The sequence below is a fragment of the Podarcis pityusensis genome, assembly GCF_964106645.2.
Source record: "Podarcis pityusensis genome assembly, chromosome: 1".
Lineage (NCBI taxonomy): Eukaryota > Metazoa > Chordata > Lepidosauria > Squamata > Lacertidae > Podarcis > Podarcis pityusensis.
The window spans coordinates 22,562,148-22,585,441 of record NC_138028.1 but is presented as its reverse complement, the minus strand read 5'-3'; the positions used below and the strand labels follow the sequence as shown (position 1 = coordinate 22,585,441).

Here is a 23,294-nt window from a genome sequence, read left to right as displayed (position 1 = left end):
TCATACAATGATAAGAAGATGGACACAAAGCACATCCACAAAAACAATTAAATAATGAAACACACCCCCCCCCCCTTAAGAATGGTCCAGGACATCTTTGGATATTTTAATGCTGGATAACCGGCTCTCGCACTCAGCCACTTCATCCAGGTTTCCATGGTGACATGGCTCAAACATCACTTCATCCCGAGAAAGGTGGAAATGTGGCTCAGGATTTAGGCACTTCGGTATTTAAACAAAACAAGGGAAAAGACATGCAAAATTAGCCAGGCAAAGGGCAGCTATTTGACCCTCTCAGCTGTCCTGTTTGCTGCTTTTATTTAAGATGACACAGGAGTGTGGCATTATTTCTGTGTCCAGCCGGTGCCTGACTTGGACAGGCCAGCCTGAATGCGGTTGTTGCTTGAATGCTGGAAGGCATCTTATTGCTGATACTTTGCAATAAGTGAGACGGGTGTCAGCATCCATGAAAGCAGAGCTTAAAATACATTTGGCACACTTGCAAAAGAGCCGCATGCCAAAGCTGCACACTTAGAAAGAGCGTGCAGGTAGAAAACGCTTCTACTCAATATTATTCTGTTGCAGTAATTGTCCTCCTTATATCCCCAGACGAAGGCCTAACAAGGCCTTAGCTCTCATGTTTTTTTGAGGCTCTCTGTTTCCAAGCTCAGCGGTGAAGGTCACTGGGTGACTTTGAGCTAATCTCTCTTTTTCTCTCTCTTAGACTTAGGGCTTCTGTTTGTCCCACCGCTTCCGCCTGGGAAAACCTGATCTTTAGAGCAGAATTGGAACAAATGACTATCATTTCCAGGGATGAACAGAGGGTTTGTCGCTGAAGAGTGGGTTTTCCAGGGGAAAGCAGTGGGCCAAAACTGCTCAGATCCATGCCTAGAAAGTGGGGGACAAGTGAAAACCACTCAAGCCCATGCTGTCTAAGCACAGGACAAGTGGAAATGGGGACAAGCCCTTATTTCCTTACAGGCAGGGCTTTTGTTTTCAGCCGGAACTCGCCGGAACTCAGTTCTGCTGCCTCTCAGGTAGGTGCCATTGCCTTATAAGAGAACGAGGGAGGTGCTCATGGTGAGTTCAGATAACACTGCTTACAGGGTTGTTGTTGCTGTGAGGACAGGGAGGAAGGGAAATCCATGTATGTGTGCCACCATGAGTACCTCAGACGAATTACGGTACATAATTCCACCTTCGAAGCCAGGTTGGGTTGCTTTTCTTTACGTTTACAGAAACTGGTGTCGCGAATTATTCATTTTTGGAGATCTGCTTTTTGATTTGAATCCCCCCCCCCTTAATTTTAGGTAATTTGATGACATCTATATTGAAGCAGAAGTCTTTTGGGGCATATTTATTAATTATTTATACTTAGTCATAAAAATCATCATCATCATCAGTTGTTAACATGCCACCTAGACCCTTTCTTCCTCAGGGTCATCATAACGTTAACTTGGGCCTACCTTAATGTTTTTCAGGGAGCCCCTGTTTGTGAACCCTCTTTGGTGAAACTGAGCGCGCATCTCATAACTTTTATTTCTCCCTATAATTTTAGACAGGGTTAATGTAGGACATCCTTTGACCTGGAGGGCTTTCTGCCTTTCCCTCTAATCCCTTATTTGCTGGAGTTAGTAAAAGTTACTTTTTAGTGAGCCAGGGCACTCTGCATATGCTCAAGACACCCACTTCTACATTATTACTTCACATTTCATTAGACTGATCCTTGGCAGTGAACACTGGTGCAATCTGTGGCTAATAGCCGGAGCTTTTAGTCTGGGCTGGTTTGCTCACGATTTTCTTTGAGTGCCGCTACATTCTCATCAAATGAACTGATCTCACTTATCTTCTCAGAGGGAGTTCCCTGGCTGAAAGGTTTATGGCAGCTGTTTGCTAGCAAGTGCAGAGTTTTCTTCCCAAAGATAAGTTGCTGCTGTAAATCTTAGACATGGCAATTGGATGAGGGAGAATTCATTGACTTTTGAACCTGAGAAGTTCATGGGACAAAAGTCTCATGTTCTCTCCTCTGTCCAACGAAAGGAAAGAACCACTTCAGTGAAGCTGAGCAGGGAGACTTGTCATCTGGGCAGCACGGGACCTCCATACACACTGCCAAGGCTTGTGTAAGATTATAGCCAGTCTTAAAAAAAAATAATAATAATGCAAAACTGTATTGTAACATTAAAATAACTGGCCAGTAAGAAATATAAAGGAACAAAAAATATAAAAATATAAAGGAACAAAAACAGGAAAAAGAAGAAAAAACTATACAAAAGACAACAACTTGGTCCACAGCTGTTTACCACATAAAATAAAGTACATTCTCAAGAGACTACACAATAAACTAGATGTTACAACATGAACTGACCAGATATAAAGAGAGTACAAAACAAATGTTATGAATACCAAATAATGCCATATTTCATCGGGACTTGCAATCCCTGTGATTGACTTCTCATATAAATAGCAAATGGCTGCCAAACAAAGGGAAAATCCATAGATTTAGCTATACCCAAGATACCCTTAATTTTTGAGTCAATTTTTCAGAAATTGCTTTATTAAACCAAATATTTAAAGAAAAACCTAAGGACTCCTTCTAGCCCTGTGATATGGTCAACTGAGCAGCTATGAACAGAAAAATTGTAAGTGGTTCACATATTAAACCTATATTAGACCCATCAAAAATGGAAAAAAGATGCAATTATATCCAGTATTTATTGAGCATTTCTTCTGATTTGTTTAAGGACACATATACAGCAGTGAGCATTCATCCAGATTTGCTTTTGGTGTGTTCATGTCTTCCTGTTGGTCATTCATTCATCCCACTTTTTTTATATTTTTGTCTTGCGTCTGTTTCATTACACCCACACCCACACGCATCCACCCACCCACCCAAACAGCAATAATGTGGTATAGCATTGTGGAAGCAGCACAAAGGACACAAAAGTGAAATAAACCTGCCACAATGCACTACTATTATGTCAAGAACATATTGCTGAATACACCTGCAATAAAATACCATTCCGGATGAGACCCTAAAGGCTGGTATATCAGGTCCTCCCTTAAAGAGGGCATGTATTGCGTGAAACCTGGCAAACCGACACCCTGTGTTGTGGGTGGGTACAATTGGTCAGCTACAACACCCGATTGGTAGGTCCCTTGTAGCTGGGTGCAATCTGGCCAATGGGATGCAGTCCAAACAGTTTGAGGGACCTATTTATGCCCATGCATGTGACCTGGAGCTTCCTCTTTCGGCGTGTGCATTTGGAACATCCGCACACGTCTCCCTACTTTTAGGGCTTTGCGCTTGACCTTGCTATGCCGTCGTGTGTCATCTGTCGTTGGGACATGGGCACGGCAAGAATTTTCCCCACTTGGCTGATTGGCTGTTGCCATTTGGGTTTCGCCTGCCGCGGAGCAAATCGTCACAAGTTGTAAGGTTGCAGATACGCTGTGGTTCAGGTGATAGGGATGGGAGAACGCTCTTGCCATCCCTATGTGAAATGTATCCCGTTAAAGGAATCTAGGGACTCGGTGGTTTGGTCAACCCCTGAGAGGGGGTTGTGCCCGTGCCTGAGTTCAGGGGGACATTTGGGTGGAGTTAGCCCATTCCCGGCTTTCTGCTTATTCAGGTGTTCACTCTTGGCTGACCTATGCTGGAACCCTGGGTCAGCGCTACCTGCATGGCAGGGAGCTAGTCAAACCAGAGCCTATGCAATCAGTCACTTTCTGTAATCAATAAAGTTGTGGCCTAAATTCTGCCAAAAACCAAACCAAAATTTTGAGTCATGTGTGAATTTATTTAGGGGGGAGGTTTCAGGGTCTCAACACGCAAGTGACAGAATCAGCCTTTGCAAAATACCGACAGTCTGCAGGCACCCTAAGAGAGCGACCATGCTTAGTCCTCATGCTTAGTAGCACATGCATAGCCAGTTCCCACAACCCACGCCTAGAGATCAGTGTGAGCAGGTCAGAAGATGTCGCCTCTATGCAGACTTGAATTCTTCAATGTGGGGAAACCTTAATTTTTTTGTATCCAGTTGTAACCTGTTCAGAGGGGGCAGAGCTCTGTGCTCATCTCAGCTATGTCTGCCTGCAGGGTTGGGATGCCAGGTCCTGTATAAATCTTATCTGGTATGTAGACACATTCACTGACTTGCACTTTGATCACTGACTGCTGATTAATCATGTGGTTTTGAAGTATGAATTATTTTTGCGCCTGGAAGATTAGTATAATTCCAGCTTTAACTGCACTATTGTAGTCATATGATCTGAATGGAGATTACTTCTTATGGTTAGTGGGTTTCCTTTGTTCAGTTGACTCACAAAACATCATTTCCCTTTCAGTTAATCTCCAAAGGGTCGTGCATCCCCAGCAGGTTCTTAAAGCTGCACAATGTTGCATTTAAAGCCAAGAGAAACTTCTCAGTCGAGAAGGAGACCAGAAATTTGCCTGCCTGTGAGTAACCACATGCTTAGTTAGGTCTGATCCTTGTGATTTCCATGAGACCTGACAGCATTAATGATAATCCCTCACATGTTGGGTGAAAGGAAGTGGCTTCTAACAATACTGTACATTAATTCTTTCCCCGTTGTGGCATTTGAAATTAGGGAATGTGCTTTTGCACCATTCATTTGCAGAAGCACAAGATCATACCAATGTCTTCCCATCCAATACACTCTGCTGCTCCATGTAAACCTGTCGTAGCCTGACCAGAAGTAGTAGTTGAGATTATTTTTAATAAGACCAACCTAGTGAAATGCAGCATTCTCTTTCTTTTTATAATCACTTACAAGAATACGATTCCTAATTTTTTGGGGGGGAGGGGAGAGGTTTCCCACAGTAGAGCTTTATGATGAGACTTGCCCCTGTCACTTGACATGTTTCCCAATTCATACAGCACAGAGCTACCTGATACCTTCTTTTCTTTCTGTGGCTACTGTTGCACCCTTTTCTCTGTTAGTGATTCAGCATAGGGAGCGATATAGCAAGGATATGGAACCTTTTTGGCTCTGTGGGCTAGATCCTTATTTGGATCGGCCTCACAAGCCAAATTGGACATGTGGGTGGGGCCAGCCAACTATCAGTCACATGGTGTTAGTATGACTTCACATGATTGACAGGTGAGTGGCTCCACCCAACTCTCAAAATCCCTTGTGCATGGTGTACGCAAAGGGCTTTTAGCCCCTGAACTCCTGTTTGAGTCTTAAAACAGGAGCATGGGATTTGTCTTAAAATCCTTTGCAAACATGCGCTTTGAAGTATTTCTCTTTTAAACAGGCAGGGGGTGGGTTAAAGAAAAAGCATGGATGTGCTTCAAAGAGTGCTTTTGCAAAGGGCTTTAAATCTTGCTACCTTAGCCATGCAATCCTGTTCCCTCCTAGGAAAAGGGCATACAACGAAGGCAGGATCAGCTGATGGGCAGGTGCAAGCAGTTTGGTGGAAATGGCCTCACAGGTCAAATTAGACCCCCTTGCTGGCCAAGAATGGTTCCTCATTCCTGCTCTACAGGCATAGGCATGGGTGTTGCAGCTGCCTAGCATGGTCAGAGTATTGGATCACCATGCCTGTTTGTGATCTTTTTGTGGGGGGGGGGCAGGGTTTGCAGGGCAGGATATTTATGGACTTGGTCTTCTGGTAAATTTCCTGTAAACAGCACACAATTGGTTTAATGGTATATTTAGATCTAAAAGATAAAAGATTGTATGAACTGTTCCAGGTTTTTGTTTTTAGTCCACAAGAACACACTGCTTTTGTAGATAACTTGGGAGTATCTGAGGGCATCTAAACAATTATCTGTGCAGAAGAAATAACCAAAACAGCAACATTTCAGTTAAGGTTCCGCTTCTGTGCTGTAAACTTTCCCCCTTTCTTTGCTTTTGCTTCAGTGAAAAGCATAGGGATCTCCAGAGTATTTTGAATAAACGTTCAGTGAAATACCACTCAATAGTTGGGCTCTTTGTTACCCTTTGCATGTCCTATCAGTTCTGCTTCTGAGGGCATAATCTACCAAGAACACTTCCTCCTCTGGAGGCCTCACTGTGCTTCCATTCATTTCATATGACGAAGCACCTCAGCCCCAGCTGACAAAAAGCCAAGGCGAGCTAAGTAGACATGCAAGGAGAGGGTAAGCAATACCACTTACTTAATTAAAACAGGCCAGAGACTAATAAGGGCACAGTAAAGTCAACGTGTGGTAGGAGCCACATCCTGAAAGCACTTAGGAGCTAAATTCTAAGTGCGGAAAGTCTGCAGGAACTTGCGCTACCCCAGCAGAGAAGTTTGAGGGGCTGCAGAAAACTAGGCTAAAAACTCCAGTTTTGGAAAAGGGGGGGGGGGAATAGTCTACTATGCATATGGCTCCACACAACACAGATCTAGCTAGTGGGAGAGTCAGCTTAGTTTTTGAAAAGGTAGGGCTATGGAAAGTGTCTCCCCTCCCTCCAAGGACCGCTATTTATAGCAAGAATCAAAGCAATCTATACTGAACAATCTGCAAATATATTAGTAAGTAATGATCTCTCAGACGAATGTTTAATAAGAAAAGGAACTAGGCAAGGCTGCCCTTTATCCCCATAGTTGTTTATTTTGACGTTGGAAGTAATGTTAGAGAATATAAGAGCGCCTCTCCTAACCAGTGCCAGATTACCAAATAGGCAGAGTAGGCACTGGCTTATGGGCCCCATGCCTTCCAGGGACCCCACAACAACAGATCAAAATAATATTGATTTGATCCCGAAAGAAAATTACAATCAACCTTTCTTAGTTCAATGTTTTCCCACTAGAGCATGCACATGAGAAACCTCCAGATACAAAGTTTTCAAAAATGTATTAGGAGATAATTTGTGAGGGTGGCCCCCCAAGATTTTGACTGCCTAGGGGCCTCTGCAGGTTTTAATCTGGCACTGCTCCAAACTGAGTGAATGAGCAGTAAAATGGCAAATGCAGTTCAATGTAAATAAAGGTGACATGATACACATCTTGGCATAAAATCTTAATTTCACATATACACTCATAGGGTATGAACTGGTGGTAACTGACCAGGAATGAGACCTTGAGGTTGTAGTACATAGGTGGATGAAGATGTTGACCCAGTGTGCAGCAGCTGATTATTGATCTGATTATGATGAATGCAGCCATATGACGAAACCTTTTGCTTCACAAAATGAACTTTGTCCATAAGGAAACTGTTAAGAGATATGAATTTTTAATCTGGATTTGTAAATGTTTCTATGAATGTTGTACACTGGCTTTATAGAAATGTTACTCCATTTGTCTCTGCACCTCAATATTGACAGTTTTATGGCTGGACAAATGTTCCAACAGGGTCAAATATTGGCACATGAAGTGAGGAGTAACTACAGGAGTTAGGAGTGATTTGCGGGAGGCTTACACACATCGTTGTCGGATTGTAGCTCAGTTAATTTATTAGCTTGTGCACTAAAACAAATTGCTCATCTTCTCGTATGAACAGGATGGTGTTAGTGAACTTTGTTAGAAAGCTGTTCAGCTATGTCTTACAATCCCTATTCTCATTGTGATCCATACAGTCAGTCATAAGGAATTTCTCGGTAACAGCACATGATCAAATGAACTTATGTGTGTGTGTCCTATTGGTACAAATGGAAGCTATATTTGGGGACTCAGCTACGAGCAGCAGCACATCATGGATGCAGGTGGAGGCTCTATAAATTAATGCTTCTCAGATGTAAGTAGAGCAGAACTTACTGCAAAAAAAGCAACCTGCATTGTTGGATGGGGCCAAGAGGTTGTGGCTTGAGGAGAAAAGCGAGGCCCACTGATTCCCACTGCAAGAAGAACTCCCAGAAATCTGGAGCCAGCCCAGATCCTAGAGTTTCAATAAAGAAATATTGTTATTCCATAGAGAATCCTAGCGAGTGTCTGTGTGTGGGGAAATTCTGGGAAAGCTTTGACTTGTACTTCAAAGTAAGTTAAAATTAACTCTTTTTTATCTAGCAAAAATGGAAAGTTGATGACCGGAAAATCCAGCTAGTTAAAGTTAAAAGCTGGCCAATTCTTTAACTTTTGAGCTAGTTAATTAGCTAGCAAATTTCCAATAACTGGTGCTGAGGAAGAGCATAAAGTTCTTTGGATAGAAACGTCAGCTTTTGCAGATAAATCCACCGGCATATGTAATGACTTGGATGCCATATTGTCATAGTTGTCAACTTTTCCCTTTTCTTGCGAGGAATCCTATTCAGAATAAGGGAATTTCCCTTTAAAAAAGGGAAACTTGACAGCTATGCATATTGTTCGCAGAATCAGTGATGGATGCAGCCAGGAGACTGTCTAGTTTAGATAGTTTTGGATACCTTTCAGTTAGTCCTACTTAAAGGATGTGGAAAAGGTGCTTGAGGCTTTGAGGACTACCCCTGTGTACTGGACTCTTTGCCTATCCTGGCTATCAGAATCTGCTAGGACCAGGATTACTCAGAAATTATCAGCATTGCTTTGAGAAGAGGAATTATTCCTGCTGCACTGAAAAGGTAGTGGGTGAAATTTTGCATCCCCTTGGCTCAGTGCCCTGTGTGGAATAACCTCCCACACTGCACTAAATCCAGCACTGCTATCCATGTCACAAGTAAGTCTTCCCTGCTGCTGAATGAGGAATGGGCACTCCGGGATAATTAAGAAAATTCCCAAGTGTTGCACAATGCATTCATATCAGAATGAGTTAAAGTTGAACCAAATGGGTCCCAGTCATTTTATTTTTTCATTCATTTTGAATGCCTACCAGAATACTGGAATACTGTGTCCAGTTCTGGGCATTGCAATTTAAGAAGGATGTTGACAAGTTGGAATGTGTGCACAGGAGGGAGACCAGGATGATCAAGGGCCTGGAAACCAAACCTTATGAGGAACGGTTGAAGGAACTGGGTATGTTTAGCCTGGAAAAGAGGAGACTGAGAGGAGAGATGATAGCCATCTTCAGATATTTTAAGGGCTGTCACGTGGAAGAGGGAGCATGTTTGTTTTTCTCCTGCTCTTGAGGGTAGGACTCAAACCAATGGCTTCAAGTTACAAGAAAGGTGATTCTGACTAAACATTCGGGGAAAACTTTCTGACATTAAGAGCTGTTTGGCAGTGGAACAGACTCCCACAGACACCCTCCTTTGGAGGTTTTTAAGCAGAGGGCGGATGGCCATCTGTCATGGATGCTTTAGCTGAGATTCCTGCATTGCAGGGGATTGGACTAGATGACCTTTGGGGTCCTTTCCAACTCTATGATTCTATGATTCTATTCCTTTACATAGTCCGATTCAAACTCTGAATTACCTGGCATGCCCCGCCCAGTCTCAGAATCTGGCAAATCATCCTCTTCTTAAGAGAAGTCTTTGTGAATTGAATGTTAGTGGTTTTAATGAAGTGTGTGTATGTGTGTGTGTGTGTGTGTGTGTGTGTGCGCGCGCGCGCGCGCACGCACCTTTGGTTCCTACAGGATAAAGAACAGTTGAAAAACTGAAACAGAATATAACCACACATGCTCTGCAAATATTTGGGGATATTAGTAAATAGCATTACCAACTTGTTCCATTGTTTTCAGTGGGTCTACTCCAACCATGGCTAAGTCTGGATCCAGTCCCAGGTCACAACCTATTTTGAAAACAGGGTCAACTGAAACAGGTAATTTGTGGCATTACATATAGTTACAGCTCTTCAACTATGACAAACCAAAGCTACTCACTCTGAGAGCTGTTTTGGAGTCCTCCCATTCTGATTCCCTCCCATCCCACAGGTGACTGCCAGCAAATTGCAAGGAGGGTGGGGAATTGTGCTTCGTGATGTCAGCAGCTTTAGTCACACTGCAGAGACAGTATGTGCCAGATGGAAACTACTGACTTGTTCTCCTGCTTCTGCATCCCTCAAAAACAAAAGCCACACAGTAAGGCATTGCTTCATTCAAATTCTGCACCCCATTGGAGACTGGCATGATGACAAAGCAGCATGGCAAGAACCCGAAGCCCGAAGAGCAGGTTGCGCAAGAGGAAAGCTGGCAATTCCCCTGCCTTGCAGTTGATGTTCCTGCTCAACTGAACTTTGGCTGAAACTCCCTCTTTGGTTAACATTTTTTAAAAACCTGTAATAGTTTGTAGATAATGTTTGAGAGCCAAATAGTTTCATTTGGTGATGAAATAAATAACACAGGCATCACTTCTCAGCCTTTGGGCTAAGATCGTGTGTGTGTGTGCAACAATGCAGGTTTCACATTTACATTTACAAATCCAGATTAAAAATTCATATCCCCATTCAGTTTCCTTATGGACAAAGGGACTCTGATACAAACATGAAGCTCTTGTTCATATGGGAACTTCTCATGCATTTCTGTGTTGGGACTGGGTCTGCACACACAATCTCATTGCACCTTCAAAATTGTGAGTTTGATTGAAAATATGCACATTTTAAAAACAGAGCCATGGGCATTACTGCATTTTTAAAGAATAGAAGTTCAAATTTAGCACCAAACACATCAGTATATAATGCACTCTTTGCTAACTCCTTGATTCAGTAATTCAGGGTTCCATCATTGTTCATTTGATTCCCGTGGAAGAATAGAGAGGAACAAAGTAATTGAAATAAAACAACCTATTGTCCTATTGTTGAACCTTGTAAGCTCTGTGAGATTTTTCAGCTGAAGAGCAGGGTGAAATGCTTCAAAGAAGTAAATACTGGGCATGGTTTTGTCCCTGGCAAGAGTGTATACTTTTGAGTTTACCTAGAGTTTTAAATGTTGAAGGAGCAAATTAAGGACCTTGGGAGATGCTGGCTATCAGCAACAAAAGGTGGCAAATGTAAACCACCCTGTGATCTTCAAATAAAGGGTGGTATCATCACCATCACCATCATCATCCAAGCCAAAAGAGCCAAAAATTGAATTGGTTGTCATCACAATAATTTGTAGTGCTGTTGAAGGGAGAATTGAGGCAAAATCAAGGACTTTCCAGGACTGAGAAGGAACAAAGGCACATAATCACAGTCTTGGAAAATAGATTTAAATCTGGAACTTCTGTGAAAATCATGCAAACTTGTTAAGTATGTTTCTCTATATTCTCCACAAATAGTTCTATGCATATACCTAGAACTTTTTAGTAGATTAGAAAATTCTCTCTCTTTTACAAAAAACAAAAACAAAAAACAGCTCCCACAAAATTGTATTTATTTTTGTGCCTTTTGTTTCCAGACACCTGCACAGGGATTGTAAAGAAAGAAAGAAAGAAAGAAAGAAAGAAAGAAAGAAAGAAAGATCTCCCAACTGTTGTTGCACGCAAAACAATAAAAAAGGAGCTTGCTCTGGAACTACCTTTAGAAAGAAGGTATCTTTAGGCAGAAAGGGGGAGCTAACATTTGACAGAAGAAAACATGCCCTGTTTCAAGTTAATTGAACAAGGGGATCATAATAGGAAGGGTAGGCAAACTAAGGCCTGGGTGCTAGATCCGGCCCGCGGATGGTCTGGGAATCAACATGTTTTTTACATGAGTAGAACGTGTGCTTTTATTTAAAATGCATCTCTGGGTTATTTGTGGGGCATAGGAATTTGTTCTTTTTTTCCTCCAAAATATATTCCGGCCCCCACAAGGTCTGAGGGACAGTGGACTGGCCCCCTGCTGAAAAAGTTTGCTGACCCCTGATAATAGTATGCTAGCAAGCTTTGTATGAGGCATTTTTTGTGGAGCAAAGCTACCTGAAATGACAAAGGATGGAAATAATATTAATCACCATGGACTTCTACAATGTAGAAAGCCGACTTTCACGCTCAGAAGTCTTACGTTTACTTTACGAACACATGATAGATCACTTCTTGAATTTGTTAATTTCAGCACTCAGATCCTGCTTCCTGCCATATTTACGGTGGCTAGTAATTATAGGATTTTAAAATATTAAGCTATCCGTAATTTAAAACAGTTCATACAAGCAAAGCTGCCAATTCCAGTTTCCAAGAAAAAGAGGGAGCAGTGCTGTGCCAGGCAAACGAGTGTACTTGGCAGGTGAGTCTAAGAACGAGGTACAGCTTGAACACACACAATCAGTCAGTACACACAGTTCAGAAACAAGTGCTATTAAACAGATACAGCTGGAGCTTTGAAGGATTTGGTGAAGTTGCCAGATGTCACTTTTATGACCTGGCTTTGGACTTGTCCTCCTCCTCCTATCATGATTGTCTCTGGAATAGAGTCGTGTTAGGGTTCAATTGGAGGGAAATCAGGCAATTTATGAATAAGGTGACTGTGTTCTAGTTTTTAGAGGACAGTCATCTATTTGAGCAGCTGTCTGGCCCATTTTAAAAATAAATTACCATAAGAAGGGAGAGCAGTGCCTGTGAAGTTGCCCATCAACAGCACTTAGACAGCAGACTGTGTTAGATACCCACTATGGTGAGATGTAAAAGTAAAGGGTAAAGAAGGGACCCCTGACCATTACCCCTGACCATTAGGTCCAGTCGTGGCCGACTCTGGGGTTGCGGCGCTCATCTCGCTTTATGGGCCGAGGGAGTCAGCGTACAGCTTCCGGGTATGTGGCCAGCATAGGTCCGCGACTGGACCTAATGGTCAGGGGTCCCTTTACCTTTACCTAAGTATAACATTAATGGACTGAGGCTGAAATACAAACATATAGTTTGCATTACAGTGGTACCTCGGGTTAAGAACTTAATTCGTTCTGGAGGTCCGTTCTTAACCTGAAACTGTTCTTAACCTGGGGTACCACTTTAGCTAATGGGGCCTCCCGCTGCCGCCACGCGATTTCTGTTCTCATCCTGAAGTAAAGTTCTTAACCCGAGGTACTATTTCTGGGTTAGCGGAGTCTGTAACCTGAAGCATCTGTAACCTGAAGCGTCTGTAACCCGAGGTACCACTGGACTTTGGTGAATTTTGTAGCCTTTAATTTTTTTTTTTTGCAGTGATTAAGCAAACCTTATGAGGAACCATACTGCAGATGCCCCAGGGTGGTATTCAGCTGCCTTTTACTCAAAGCAAACCCACTGAAATGAACATGATGAAGTAAGGGTAAGGCCCATTCATTTCCACAGGTCTACTTGGAGTAAACGTCAATTTTTCATCGTAGAAATGTTGGAGGGTATGCAGAGACCCAACTTTTGCGTTCAACGAAAGCCACTGTTTGAAAGAGCCCACAGGAGCCAATGTTTCTGATTTCTTCTTCAAATTATGTTTAAATGTCTGAAATGAACATTTTCACCCAAACCGGCAGCTTCGCACAGTCCCCAGTCCACCTCAACCTTTCCATCATTTCGTCATTTCGAAAAGGCGGGATTCATCCATGGACATAGCCAGGATTTTTGTTAGCGGGGTGAGGACTTTTGTCAGTGGGCAGAATCGTCTTGACTGGTCAGTTAGTGAAGTATTTCTATTGTTTTACTTGATCTGAGGGGGCAGCTGCTCCTCTCCTTAGCTACGCCCATGGCTTCATCGCTGAGGGAATTCATTCCACCTTGAGGGAAGGGGAAAGGCGGGGGGGGGGGAAGCAACTTGGGTGTGATCTTGAGTGTGACAGGGCTGGGCTCAGCGGCGCATGCACATGCTCTTGCACGCTTCATCCCCGAACCCACAGCACTTGCCAAGCGCTAAATAGAGAAGAGATAATTCCTGCGCCATTTAGGGGAAAAGATTAATTTGGTCAGTTAATCCCCTCCTGCTCCTCCTTCTCTCCCCCCGCCCACCGCGAAGAACCGAGCGCGGGAAAATGCACAAACAGTTCTGCAGGTGACCGTCAGCGCGAGGCGCAGAGGGGACCCTGTGGTGCCCGGAGAGGAGGCGCATGCGCGTTGGTTGCGCGGGCGAGTGAGTGTATGTGGGGGGTGGCTTTGCGCGGGTTGAGGGAAGCGCTGAGGTGCTTCTGAGGGAGACAAAGTTGCCCGCGAGCGGGATAAGGAGGAGGACCCGGAGGCTTTGCAAGCCACCCGGCCGGCCCAGCCAGCGCAGGAACTTGCCCCTTGCTGGTGGCTCCTCGCCCGGAGAAAAGGGCAGGGGGAGGAGAGCGCGTGGCTGGTGCGCCCGGGAGCCCAACAACTCCGAGCCGCCAGAGGGATGTGGAGCCTCATGAGGAGGAGGCGGAGGAGAGTCGCCGCTGCCGCCGCTGATGCTTCGCAAGCCGCTGGCGAGGGAAGGAAGGGGGCACTTAAACTTTCCAGCGGGATGCTGCGCGGAGCTGCGCTGCTGCGGTCCTGATCGCTCTCTGTCCTGAAGCGGCGCTTGCCTGGGGTTTTTCAAGGGCACTTTCGGCTCCCACCTCCGCCCCGCCACCGCTGTGGAGGGAAGCTGCTGGATGCTGCTGCTGCAACTGCAACTGCTTCTCCATCGCCGGCGGTGATTTCTTGCCTGGATCTTTTAATTCTTTTTGCCTCCGGCGCCAGGCCTGCCGTGGGGCGACGACGGGCTCCTGAGCCTGAGCAGAGCTCGCGAAGCCACCCCGAACTCCCCACCTGCTGCTGCCGAGGAGGCTTTGCCTTGCTGCGCACCGGCCCGCTCCCCCCCCCGCCCCCCGTCCTGTGACTCCCTGTTGAGGCGCACCCGGCTCTTGGCCGTGGGGATGGAGCCCTCCGCGGGGACCCCCCGCAAGTGAGCCCCGCTCGCGAAGGCGCGGAGGGGTGGGGGGAGAAGGAGGCTGCCTCCTCTTGACCCGCAGGACCTCCCAACCCTGTGCAGCGAGCCCCGGGGTCGCCATGGGGCTGGAAGTGCAGCCGAGCGGCCCGCCGAAGGCGCCCCTCTTCAAGCTGAGGAAAGTTCGCAAGAGGCGGGAGATGCTCCTGCAGCAGGTCGGCTTCATCTGCGCGATCCTATTCTTCGTCTGGGGCATGTCCACCCTGCTGTCTAAGCTAGGTAGGTGGCTGGCCGCAAGGGATGGGTTGGGAAGGGTGGGTGGGTGCATCGGAACCAACTCCTAGGGGCTGGGGGTCTCTTCCTTTCCCCCAATGAAATATTTGAGAGGGGCAGCCCAAAGTTGATGGGAATTGCCATTCAAATTGTGTCCATGCATCACACCATGTGATCAATTATGTGGGGAGGGGTTTACCTCCCACCCCCCGTATTTTATTCAAGTTGGCACCCCTGGTGGGTGGGTGGCTAAAGGCTGAGCTGGCAGAAACAGAAGGTAGGAGCTGCCTGTGTCCTTTATCTCCCCCTCCCCAAATCTGGCCAGGATGCTTTCCCTGCCAGCGCAACAGCTGTTGGGGCACCAGGCATGCATGCACACCTGGGCGATCCTGTGTACCCCCAGACATTTCCCAAGAGTCCTGGGAATTGTAGATTGACCTTCATACCACCACACTTCCCGGGATTCTTAGGGGCTTTCAATGTACGGTGTGTATGCAGTGGGATCAAAGCAAAGGACCATGTTTCCTACAGGAGCAACAAGCTGGATTCACCTGGGAAGCCCGCAAGTGAGATGTGGAGGCAACTGGTAATAGTCAAAAGCAAAAGTGCCTCTGGAAGCTGTACAGCCCATCTAACTAGGGTCATTCTCAGCTTTCTCTTCAGTGGATTTGCCATCTTCCCCCGCTCTAAAGCCATTGAAGCTAATGGATGTCACTAGTACATCTTGTGGCAATGAGTTCCACAAGTGAATTACACTATTGTGTGACGAAGTGCTCCCCCCCCGACTTTTGTCCCGAATCTTCTGCCAGTAGGAATAGTGAAGTGTCAGGCAGTTCTTAGGTCCTGCTTGCGGTGAAATCCTATGCTATGCTTACTCAGAAGAGTCCATGAGATTTACTCCTGAGCAAGTATGTTTAGGATTGCATCCTTTGTCACCCATGGGATAATGCTTCATGCTTATAAGTTCATAAGGGTGAGATTGCTCCTGAATATCTGAGGAAATGGTTAAGGATTAGCTACCAGCAATACAAGGCAGATTTGTGTACATTTTTTTCATAGAGGAACGAACTTCCATCTAGGAAAAAACAACAGCATATCCGTATAAACTCATGTACACTCAGTTTTGCAACAGTCCTGTGACTTGTGCATTCAAACTGATTCCATACCTGTGAATTCCAGAGTCAGATCTGGAGATGATGAGTAGATGGAACATTTCTGAAACAGAACATTATATTTCCCTGGGACGTGGGATCCCATTTTAGGAGTGATTTTTTTTATGACTAATAAATATAATGTGCGAATGACTGTGGCTAAGTATTAGTTTGGAAATGTAGGAAGAACAGAACAAACCTGATGAGGAAGAGAACCTGATGACTTTGTGTCCCATTTATTATATGTTGCATAAAAGCTACAGCCCCAACTGACAACTTTCAGCAGAGAAAGAGAGATTTTGCTGGAAAATGCTGCTGCCGATCTAATGTGCTTCATTCCTGCCTTGCAAGCTGAGTTGATGCAAAAAACCCCCGCTGAAATATTTTCTGTTTGCCTGCTGTGCTGCTTGCTGTAGGCTTAGAACAGTAATTCCAAAATGGGCAGATTAGAACAAGGGTTGCCAGATCAACATGGGGATGGAGTGGAGGTGGGGGAAGGAACCAAGGAATTTTGCTCTCTGTTCTGTAGAGTTTGACAAAGCAGGGTCAAATCAGAAAGCAGGTGTTCCCGAACTACAGAAATACAATAGGCTCTTAAATAAATGGACATCTCACCACCTTTGCTGTAGCGCTACTTCCTCCCCTTCCCCCACCAATGGGACTCCTGTTCCTTTAATGAGAGAGTCAGTTTGGCAGGTGCGGTGGCTCCTCCCTTTGTTGCCAGAAAAGCAGGCTGTTCCAAACATTAGTCTGCCAGGGCCCAGGTAGTTATTAAAGGAATGACCTGTGAGGACTGTGTTGGCAGGCCTCCTTAGCTTAGCCATGGCTGTGCTACTTATCCTGATGCTAACAGCAGGTGCTGGGGAAGTACAGCGTCAAAAGCCACACCAGGAAGTAGACGTGCGTTGCCATTGGGAAAGATAAATATTCCTTCTGTGGCTTCCCCTGTTAAAAGCTGGCACAGCTTCACGGCCAAGGATGGGGCATCATATACACTCTTAGCTGGAGTAACTGAAGTTAATAGGACTTAATTTCAAGTGAACATGCATAGGATTGTGTTACATCAGGGTGAGCTGTAAATCAGAAAGTCCCCGAATCAAATGAAAAGGCAACTTCTGGATTTTGGGTCCTCTCCCGGGCCATAGATCATTAATGGGTCACCTTAACAAGCAAAGGGCAGAGGGTGCTCAAACAGAAGGCAAACCCAACAGCCCTCTGGCAAGTGACCCCACACATTATGGAGGATGCAGAATGACGGCTATGTCGTTCCAACAGTGGTTGGAGGTAGCATGCCTGTGAATAACAGTTGCTGGGAATCACAAGGTAGAAGAGCACTGTTGCATGCATCTCCTGTTGCAGGCTTCCCATAGGCATCCATTTGCCTGCTTTGTGAACAGAGAGTTGGAGTAGAGGTGCCTTTGGCCTGATCCATCAGGGCTCCTCTTACGTTCAAGCAAGCGAAGCCACATACCAAATTCTGCTTTTTAAAAAATCACCTTTCAGTTCTCAGTAGTGTAACTGAAAGGCAACATGCACAGTGAATTAAGGATTAGGATTAAGGGTAACATAAAGATGTCCTTCTCTGAAGGTTTTGTCCAGTTTTCTCAGACCTCTTCTCTGCAGATCCATGCCTCCCTTTTGCCAGCTTTAGTTCCCTGAAATCTGCTCTGCCTTGTTGCCTAAAGGAGACAGCTATGGGTTCAAATTTTACCTCTGCCACAAACGCTCAGGATACTTAGAAAGCTGCCTGACAAAATAAAGACTTGTTTGTCATTGTGGTGCAGTATTGCCTACACTGATGAGTAGTGGCTCCCCCAGGGCACCAGGCAGAGGCTTTTCATGTCACATTGCCATCTGATCCTCTTATCTGGAGATGCCAGGGACTGAACTTGGGGACTGCTTGCAGAATAGGTGCTCTACTTGTTGACCTATGGTCCCTTGCCTTCGGTCCTTCCATTATTCTTTCAAGACTATTATTATTATTAATATGGATGTGTGTATGTGATAACACTGATCTACCTTACAGGGTCGTTGCAAGGCTTACTGAGATATGTGCATAAAGCATTTTGGACACCAAAATTTGCTATTTGAATGTAATGTATTATTAGTACTTCATATATAAGTATCCCTGCACTATGCCATCCCTAGGAAAACAAGGCAGAGACAGGTATCAGTAGGATAAGTATCCAGTTTTTGTAGCTATTTGATCAAAACACTTTGCTAAAACCCCATTTGGCCATGCCCCTAAACTTTAAGTGTGGACAGTAAATAATTCCAGAAATTGTCTGGCTTTTGTTAGTCTCCAGACAAAGGGAATTTCAGTAGCAAGGTACACAACTTCTCCACTCACATGGCAATAACTATGGACTTCCCTACGCATTCTCTTGCTGTTCTACTTTGGAGAACATATGGTTTTGTTAAGAGGGCACTGTTGAGTGGCTTTAGACATTTTTTGATGGGACAACAAGGAGGAGGTTGGTTAAATGCCTAAAGCCGCACTCCAACCCCATTTACCTGGGAGTAGCTCAGTTGGGTAAAACGTGAGACTCTTAATCCCAGGGTTGTGGGTTTGAGCCTCACATTGAGTGAAAGATTCATGTTGAGTGAAAGAAAGCATTGCAGGAGGTTGGACTTAGATGAGCCTCGTGGTTCCTTCCAACTCTGCAAATCTGTGATTTGAGTTGCTTCTAAATAAGTAAAGGTAAAGGGACCCCTGACCATTAGGTCCAGTCGTGGCTGACTCTGGGGTTGCGGCGCTCATCTCGCTTTATTGGCTGAGGGAGCCGGCGTACAGCTTCCGGGTCATGTGGCCAGCATGACTAAGCCTTCTAAGTAGGCAGGGTCAAAACAATGGAAAGAAGTTAGAATCAGACTTCAGTTAATCTTGAATGATAATGAGTCACAAGCGGTTTTACTTACAATTAAGCAGTATATATATTTAAAATAAATAAATAAAGTGGAACCGGCAAAGAAAATGTTGCATTTTGCCTTTGGTCCCTTACAGGAGTGCTCCTGTTCAGTTTTCCAGCAACCAGCCATGCTTTCTTCCAGAATATATAAACTGGGAGAGGCTCAAGTTAGCCAGTCAAGAGTTTTCTGTTGGCTTCCAGCTAACTCTTAACATTCTGTGGCTTCTGCTGAACACTGAGCATGCTGTGTCTATATTGGGCTTGGTTTTTTTGGGGTATTTTGCTCCCCTCTTTTTAAAAAAAGTGTACTTGTGCATTAAGATACCTGAGCAAGGCGATAGCTCCTTCTTGTTTCAGAGCGGTTTTGTTTTGATCCCAGTCTAGTTGGAGGGTTGGGCTCTAAGCAACTGAATACCAGGCATGAAAATACTTTAATGAAGGAGGAGGAGTGGAAGGAGCATTCTGTTCTATTGTAATAATATGAGAACTTGAATAAACTATAGGTTGTTGGTTTTTTTTAAAAAAGAGAGTATTAGAGGGAGGGAGCACAGATGCTGATGTTTGTATTCCTCCCCCTCCCTTTCAGGAAGAAAGCAAACCTGCAAAATCTGCACTAGCAAAAACTTCTGAATATCTATAAAGGGCAACCTCATGCAAAAACAGGGAGAGTGCTGGTTTAGAGCCTTGAACTCTATGGTCTGTTGGAGCATTTCATATTTTATTGGGTCCACAGTTTCCTTATCGGAAAGAAGGTCACTTGAACGATACGTTTAATCGTGAATCTTCCTTCTGTACCGATCGTAATGTAATAAACCTTTGCCCCCTGAGAATCTGCAAGCCCCCAAAAGGACGATGATACAAAAACATATCTAGTACCTAAGGACCAAGCCCATATTGTTGCTGAAGAAAGAGAGAATGAAGGCAGATGTAATATTTTAACAGTGGAAGAGGTGGTTTGATGGAGCTGTCATGGCGTTAATAGCAAATGCATTTTTCTAGGCTGTTATAAAAAGGGGGGGGGGGACAAAGTTCTTCATGTTTGGTTTTTTGGGTACAGTTTGAATGAGGGAAGCTGAGACTTTTTGGGTAGTGCAATGTTGGAAGAATGTACTTTTTCACACAGTACGTAGTTAAACTACGGAATTGGCTTCTTGCCACCAATTTGGATGGTTTTGGAAGAGGGTTAGAAAAACTAATGAGGGGTTAGGCGACCAGTGGCTACTAGCTGTGATGGATAATATGTTTTTCATCCACTGTTGGAGGCAGTACTGAATGCTTTTGAGTACCAGTTGCTGGTTGGCCACTGTGAGAACAGGAAGCTGGACTAGAGGGGCCACTGGCCTGGTGCAGCAGACACTTAATTGTCACCACTACATCTTCCCCACCCAGTCAGTTTTGCTATAGTTTTTGAACTTCTCCCTCCACTCCAGGTTAGGGATAGATGCGTTCCACAGAGGAGGGTGTTTTCTTCCGTAGAGGGCCACATTCCCCTTAAGGGTAATCTGTTAGGGGCCATAAACATCTTTAAACCCACATCAGCCATCAGCTGATGCATGAAGGGAGAGCAAGTCTGAAAGCTAACACACTGCCTTAGCTTGGGAAGCAACTCGCTGATCTTGCTAATGTATACATTTATAAGAAAAGTGGCAAGTCTAGATTCATGTGGCTAGCCAAGAAAACTGCTCTGAGACCACTGTTGTCAGTTTTGCCATTTGTCAAGGGGCATATTTCCAAGTCGATTTTCTCTTTCAATTCATTTATTTTCTCTTTCAATCTGATATTACTTGCAACGCAAACTTCTTTTTTATTCACTGCCAGACATTTGCATAGTTATCTAAGATTGGAGCACCAAGTGATCATGATAAGGTTATTGCAGGTAATCTACTCTGGGACAAACTGGTGTGTTTGCAATCTAAATAACTTATATGGTGCATTTAGTTCAAGAATGATAAACTTTAAATCTTATCTGGTATATGAAGCATATCCACTTTACAGTCTGCAAACAATTGGTAACTCCGTGTCTTCCAATGAACCCTTCTCTTTCCTGATTGAAGAATTGTTGAAAAGGAATTTCCACACAGTGCTTATTATGTAAAATGGCCTGTGTTTGAACTGCCTTTCCTGGTTGGAACTGAAAATCCGTTTTCTCTCCGTTCAAATGTGTTTTGGTGTGTAGAACTTCCACAGGCCACCATTCATGGAGGACAAGGCTATCCATGCCTTGATGGTTTCACCTGATTCAGAGGCAATATGCCTCTGAATACCAGTTGCTGGGGAACACAAGTGGGGAGAGTGGTATTGCATGCACATCCTCTTTGCAGGCTTCCCATAGCTAGGCCACTGTGAAAAGAGAATGGACCACGTACGCCTTTCGTTTGGTCTTGCAGAGCTCTTAATGCTTGTTCTGTGTGGCTTGGCTTGCTTTTAGTGGGATTGCTGGCCTCAGTTTCATGTCGCCTGACTTGAACATTAGATATATATATAATGTTAGGTTTTTCAGACTTGCATTATAATCAGGATTATTACAGATTTCCTCAGCCAGAGTTCAGTACTCATACCATTATACCAAAATGGCTCTTTCCCCTTAGCACAGCTTGTTTTCCGGTATGCATCAACCCTTATATAATGTGTTGTTTACCAACAGAAGATGCCAAGCTTTGCTTTAGTCACAGAGAACCTTTATCTTAACGCAGCCAGTGGATGTTGCTGGACTACATCTCCCATCTACCCTGAACATTGACCATGCTGTCTGAAAGCTGATGGGAGTTGGAGTCCAGATTGGGGCAGGCTGATCTAGTGAAAATTTAAATATATAGATATCTAGGGACAGCATTTTTATTTTTATTTTTGCCGGTGCAAATACTGTGTTTGTCTTTTTATACAGGACAAGAATCAACTCTTGTCGACAGAAATATCCTGTCAGAGTTATGGAGGAATAGAAGATTGATGGCATCAAATAATGAGTCACATGAAGAAATGAACTGCACAAAGCCAGGTAAGAAATGGGGAGCTTAAAAGTATATTTCAGTTCTGCTGTGCAAAAACTGCAGTGGTTTGCCAGATCTGAAGACTGTGCCATGTCAGAAGGTTTTCATGAGCACAAAAGTTGTTGAGAGACACGACTGACACAAGAACATAAGGCGGTGCCTAAGCAGGCAGGAAGGTAATTTCCCCATCACGCAAACAGTGCTCAAGTCCTCATCCACAGTGGTTTTCCTGTAGATACTTATACCTTGTGAATGCATAGGTTATTATTTGTGCCTGGGTGTTGAGACAACAAAGTGCATTGCAGTAAAAATAATTATTATATGTGACTTTGAAAAGTTACCTATCTTCTTCTGGTTTGGTGATGCCTTGATCTGTGTTATAAATGAATATATTTAGCGTAGCCCAGTTTTACTGGTATATACATAATGTTTACAGAGAAAGAGGGAAAAACCAAAACATCGCTTTTATCACTAGTAGAGCTGAAGATAAAGAGACAAGCAGATACTGACCCGCCACATCTACACCATACATTCAAAGCACTCTTTAACAGGCATAGTTTCCCCCAAAGAATCCTGGAAACTGTAGTATGCTAGGAGCACTGACCTCACGGATCTATAGTTCCCAGTAACTTTAAGAAGCTGCAGTTCCCAGGACTCTCCATGACTGCTAAAAATGGAGTAAGTGTGCTTTAACTGTGCAGTGTGACCCAGGTAGATAAAGGAGTTTGGAAAGTGGTAGGCGGTCCCATCACCTAGTAATTAGGTTGATAAGTTTGGAGTCTGCAAGTAGCCCTTTCCGTACCAAAGGAGCAAGTTATTCAGGCTGTATCCACATTAGCGACTTAAAACACAGCAAGGTTGTTACACTTTGTTGTGTTTCAAGTTGCATTGGCATGTTGCTGTACACACCAGAGAGAGAGAGAGAGAGGATGTCTTCACCTGATGTACATTACGTGTTGGGTATCCCTGCACCTGCAACCCCCTGGACTCCCATTCATGAAGTTGTCATCCGCACATACGCTTTGGTCTGCACATGTGCAGCGGTTGTCTGAAATGTACACACCTCAGCTTAACTGTGCAGTTTGTGAGGCTTATGTTTTCAAATCGGACAGGAGGTGGTACGAGGGAAGACACATTAGTTAGCAGTATTTCTTGAGAGACTGCAGAATAGTTATGGAGTGTAGCTGTTGTCATGTGTGCACAACTTCAAGCACCATCGGTGGAAGCACACTGGAGCTGGAGTAAATGGTATTGTGTACACAGCCTCAGGTTGAGGAGCCAGTGTGAAATTAATAATATTAGCCTTTGGCCAATTAAACAATCTATGGCCTTTTAAATTATTGGGAGGCTATTGTTTTTGTTCAGTATTGTACTGTGTATTTTTGTTTGTTTATATTGA

General features: G+C 44.3%; 1 protein-coding gene and 1 long non-coding RNA gene across 4 annotated transcripts in view; both read left to right on the top strand.

Annotated features, from left to right (window-relative positions):
* Nucleotides 1-651: 651 nt before the first annotated feature.
* Nucleotides 652-9,646, top strand: LOC308470410. 2 transcript variants are annotated; one of them, XR_013982414.1, is made up of 3 exons: nt 652-1,080; nt 4,348-4,459; nt 9,567-9,646. It is a non-coding gene; the product is annotated as an uncharacterized lncRNA (long non-coding RNA). The 2 variants fall into 2 exon arrangements; XR_013982415.1 differs by lacking the exon at nt 652-1,080 and adding an exon at nt 1,108-1,210.
* A 3,982-nt stretch (nt 9,647-13,628) lies between these two features.
* SLC24A4 (solute carrier family 24 member 4) overlaps nt 13,629-23,294 on the top strand; it is a 105,799-nt gene continuing 96,133 nt past the window's right edge. The window contains exons 1-2 of one of the 2 annotated variants that reach the window (XM_080977629.1): nt 13,629-14,854; nt 21,793-21,903. In XM_080977629.1, the coding sequence (XP_080833755.1) occupies nt 14,698-14,854; nt 21,793-21,903 (268 nt within the window). In that variant the 5' untranslated portion in view covers nt 13,629-14,697. The remainder of the gene's footprint in view (nt 14,855-21,792; nt 21,904-23,294) is intronic. The other variant, XM_080977630.1, reaches the window with a different exon arrangement.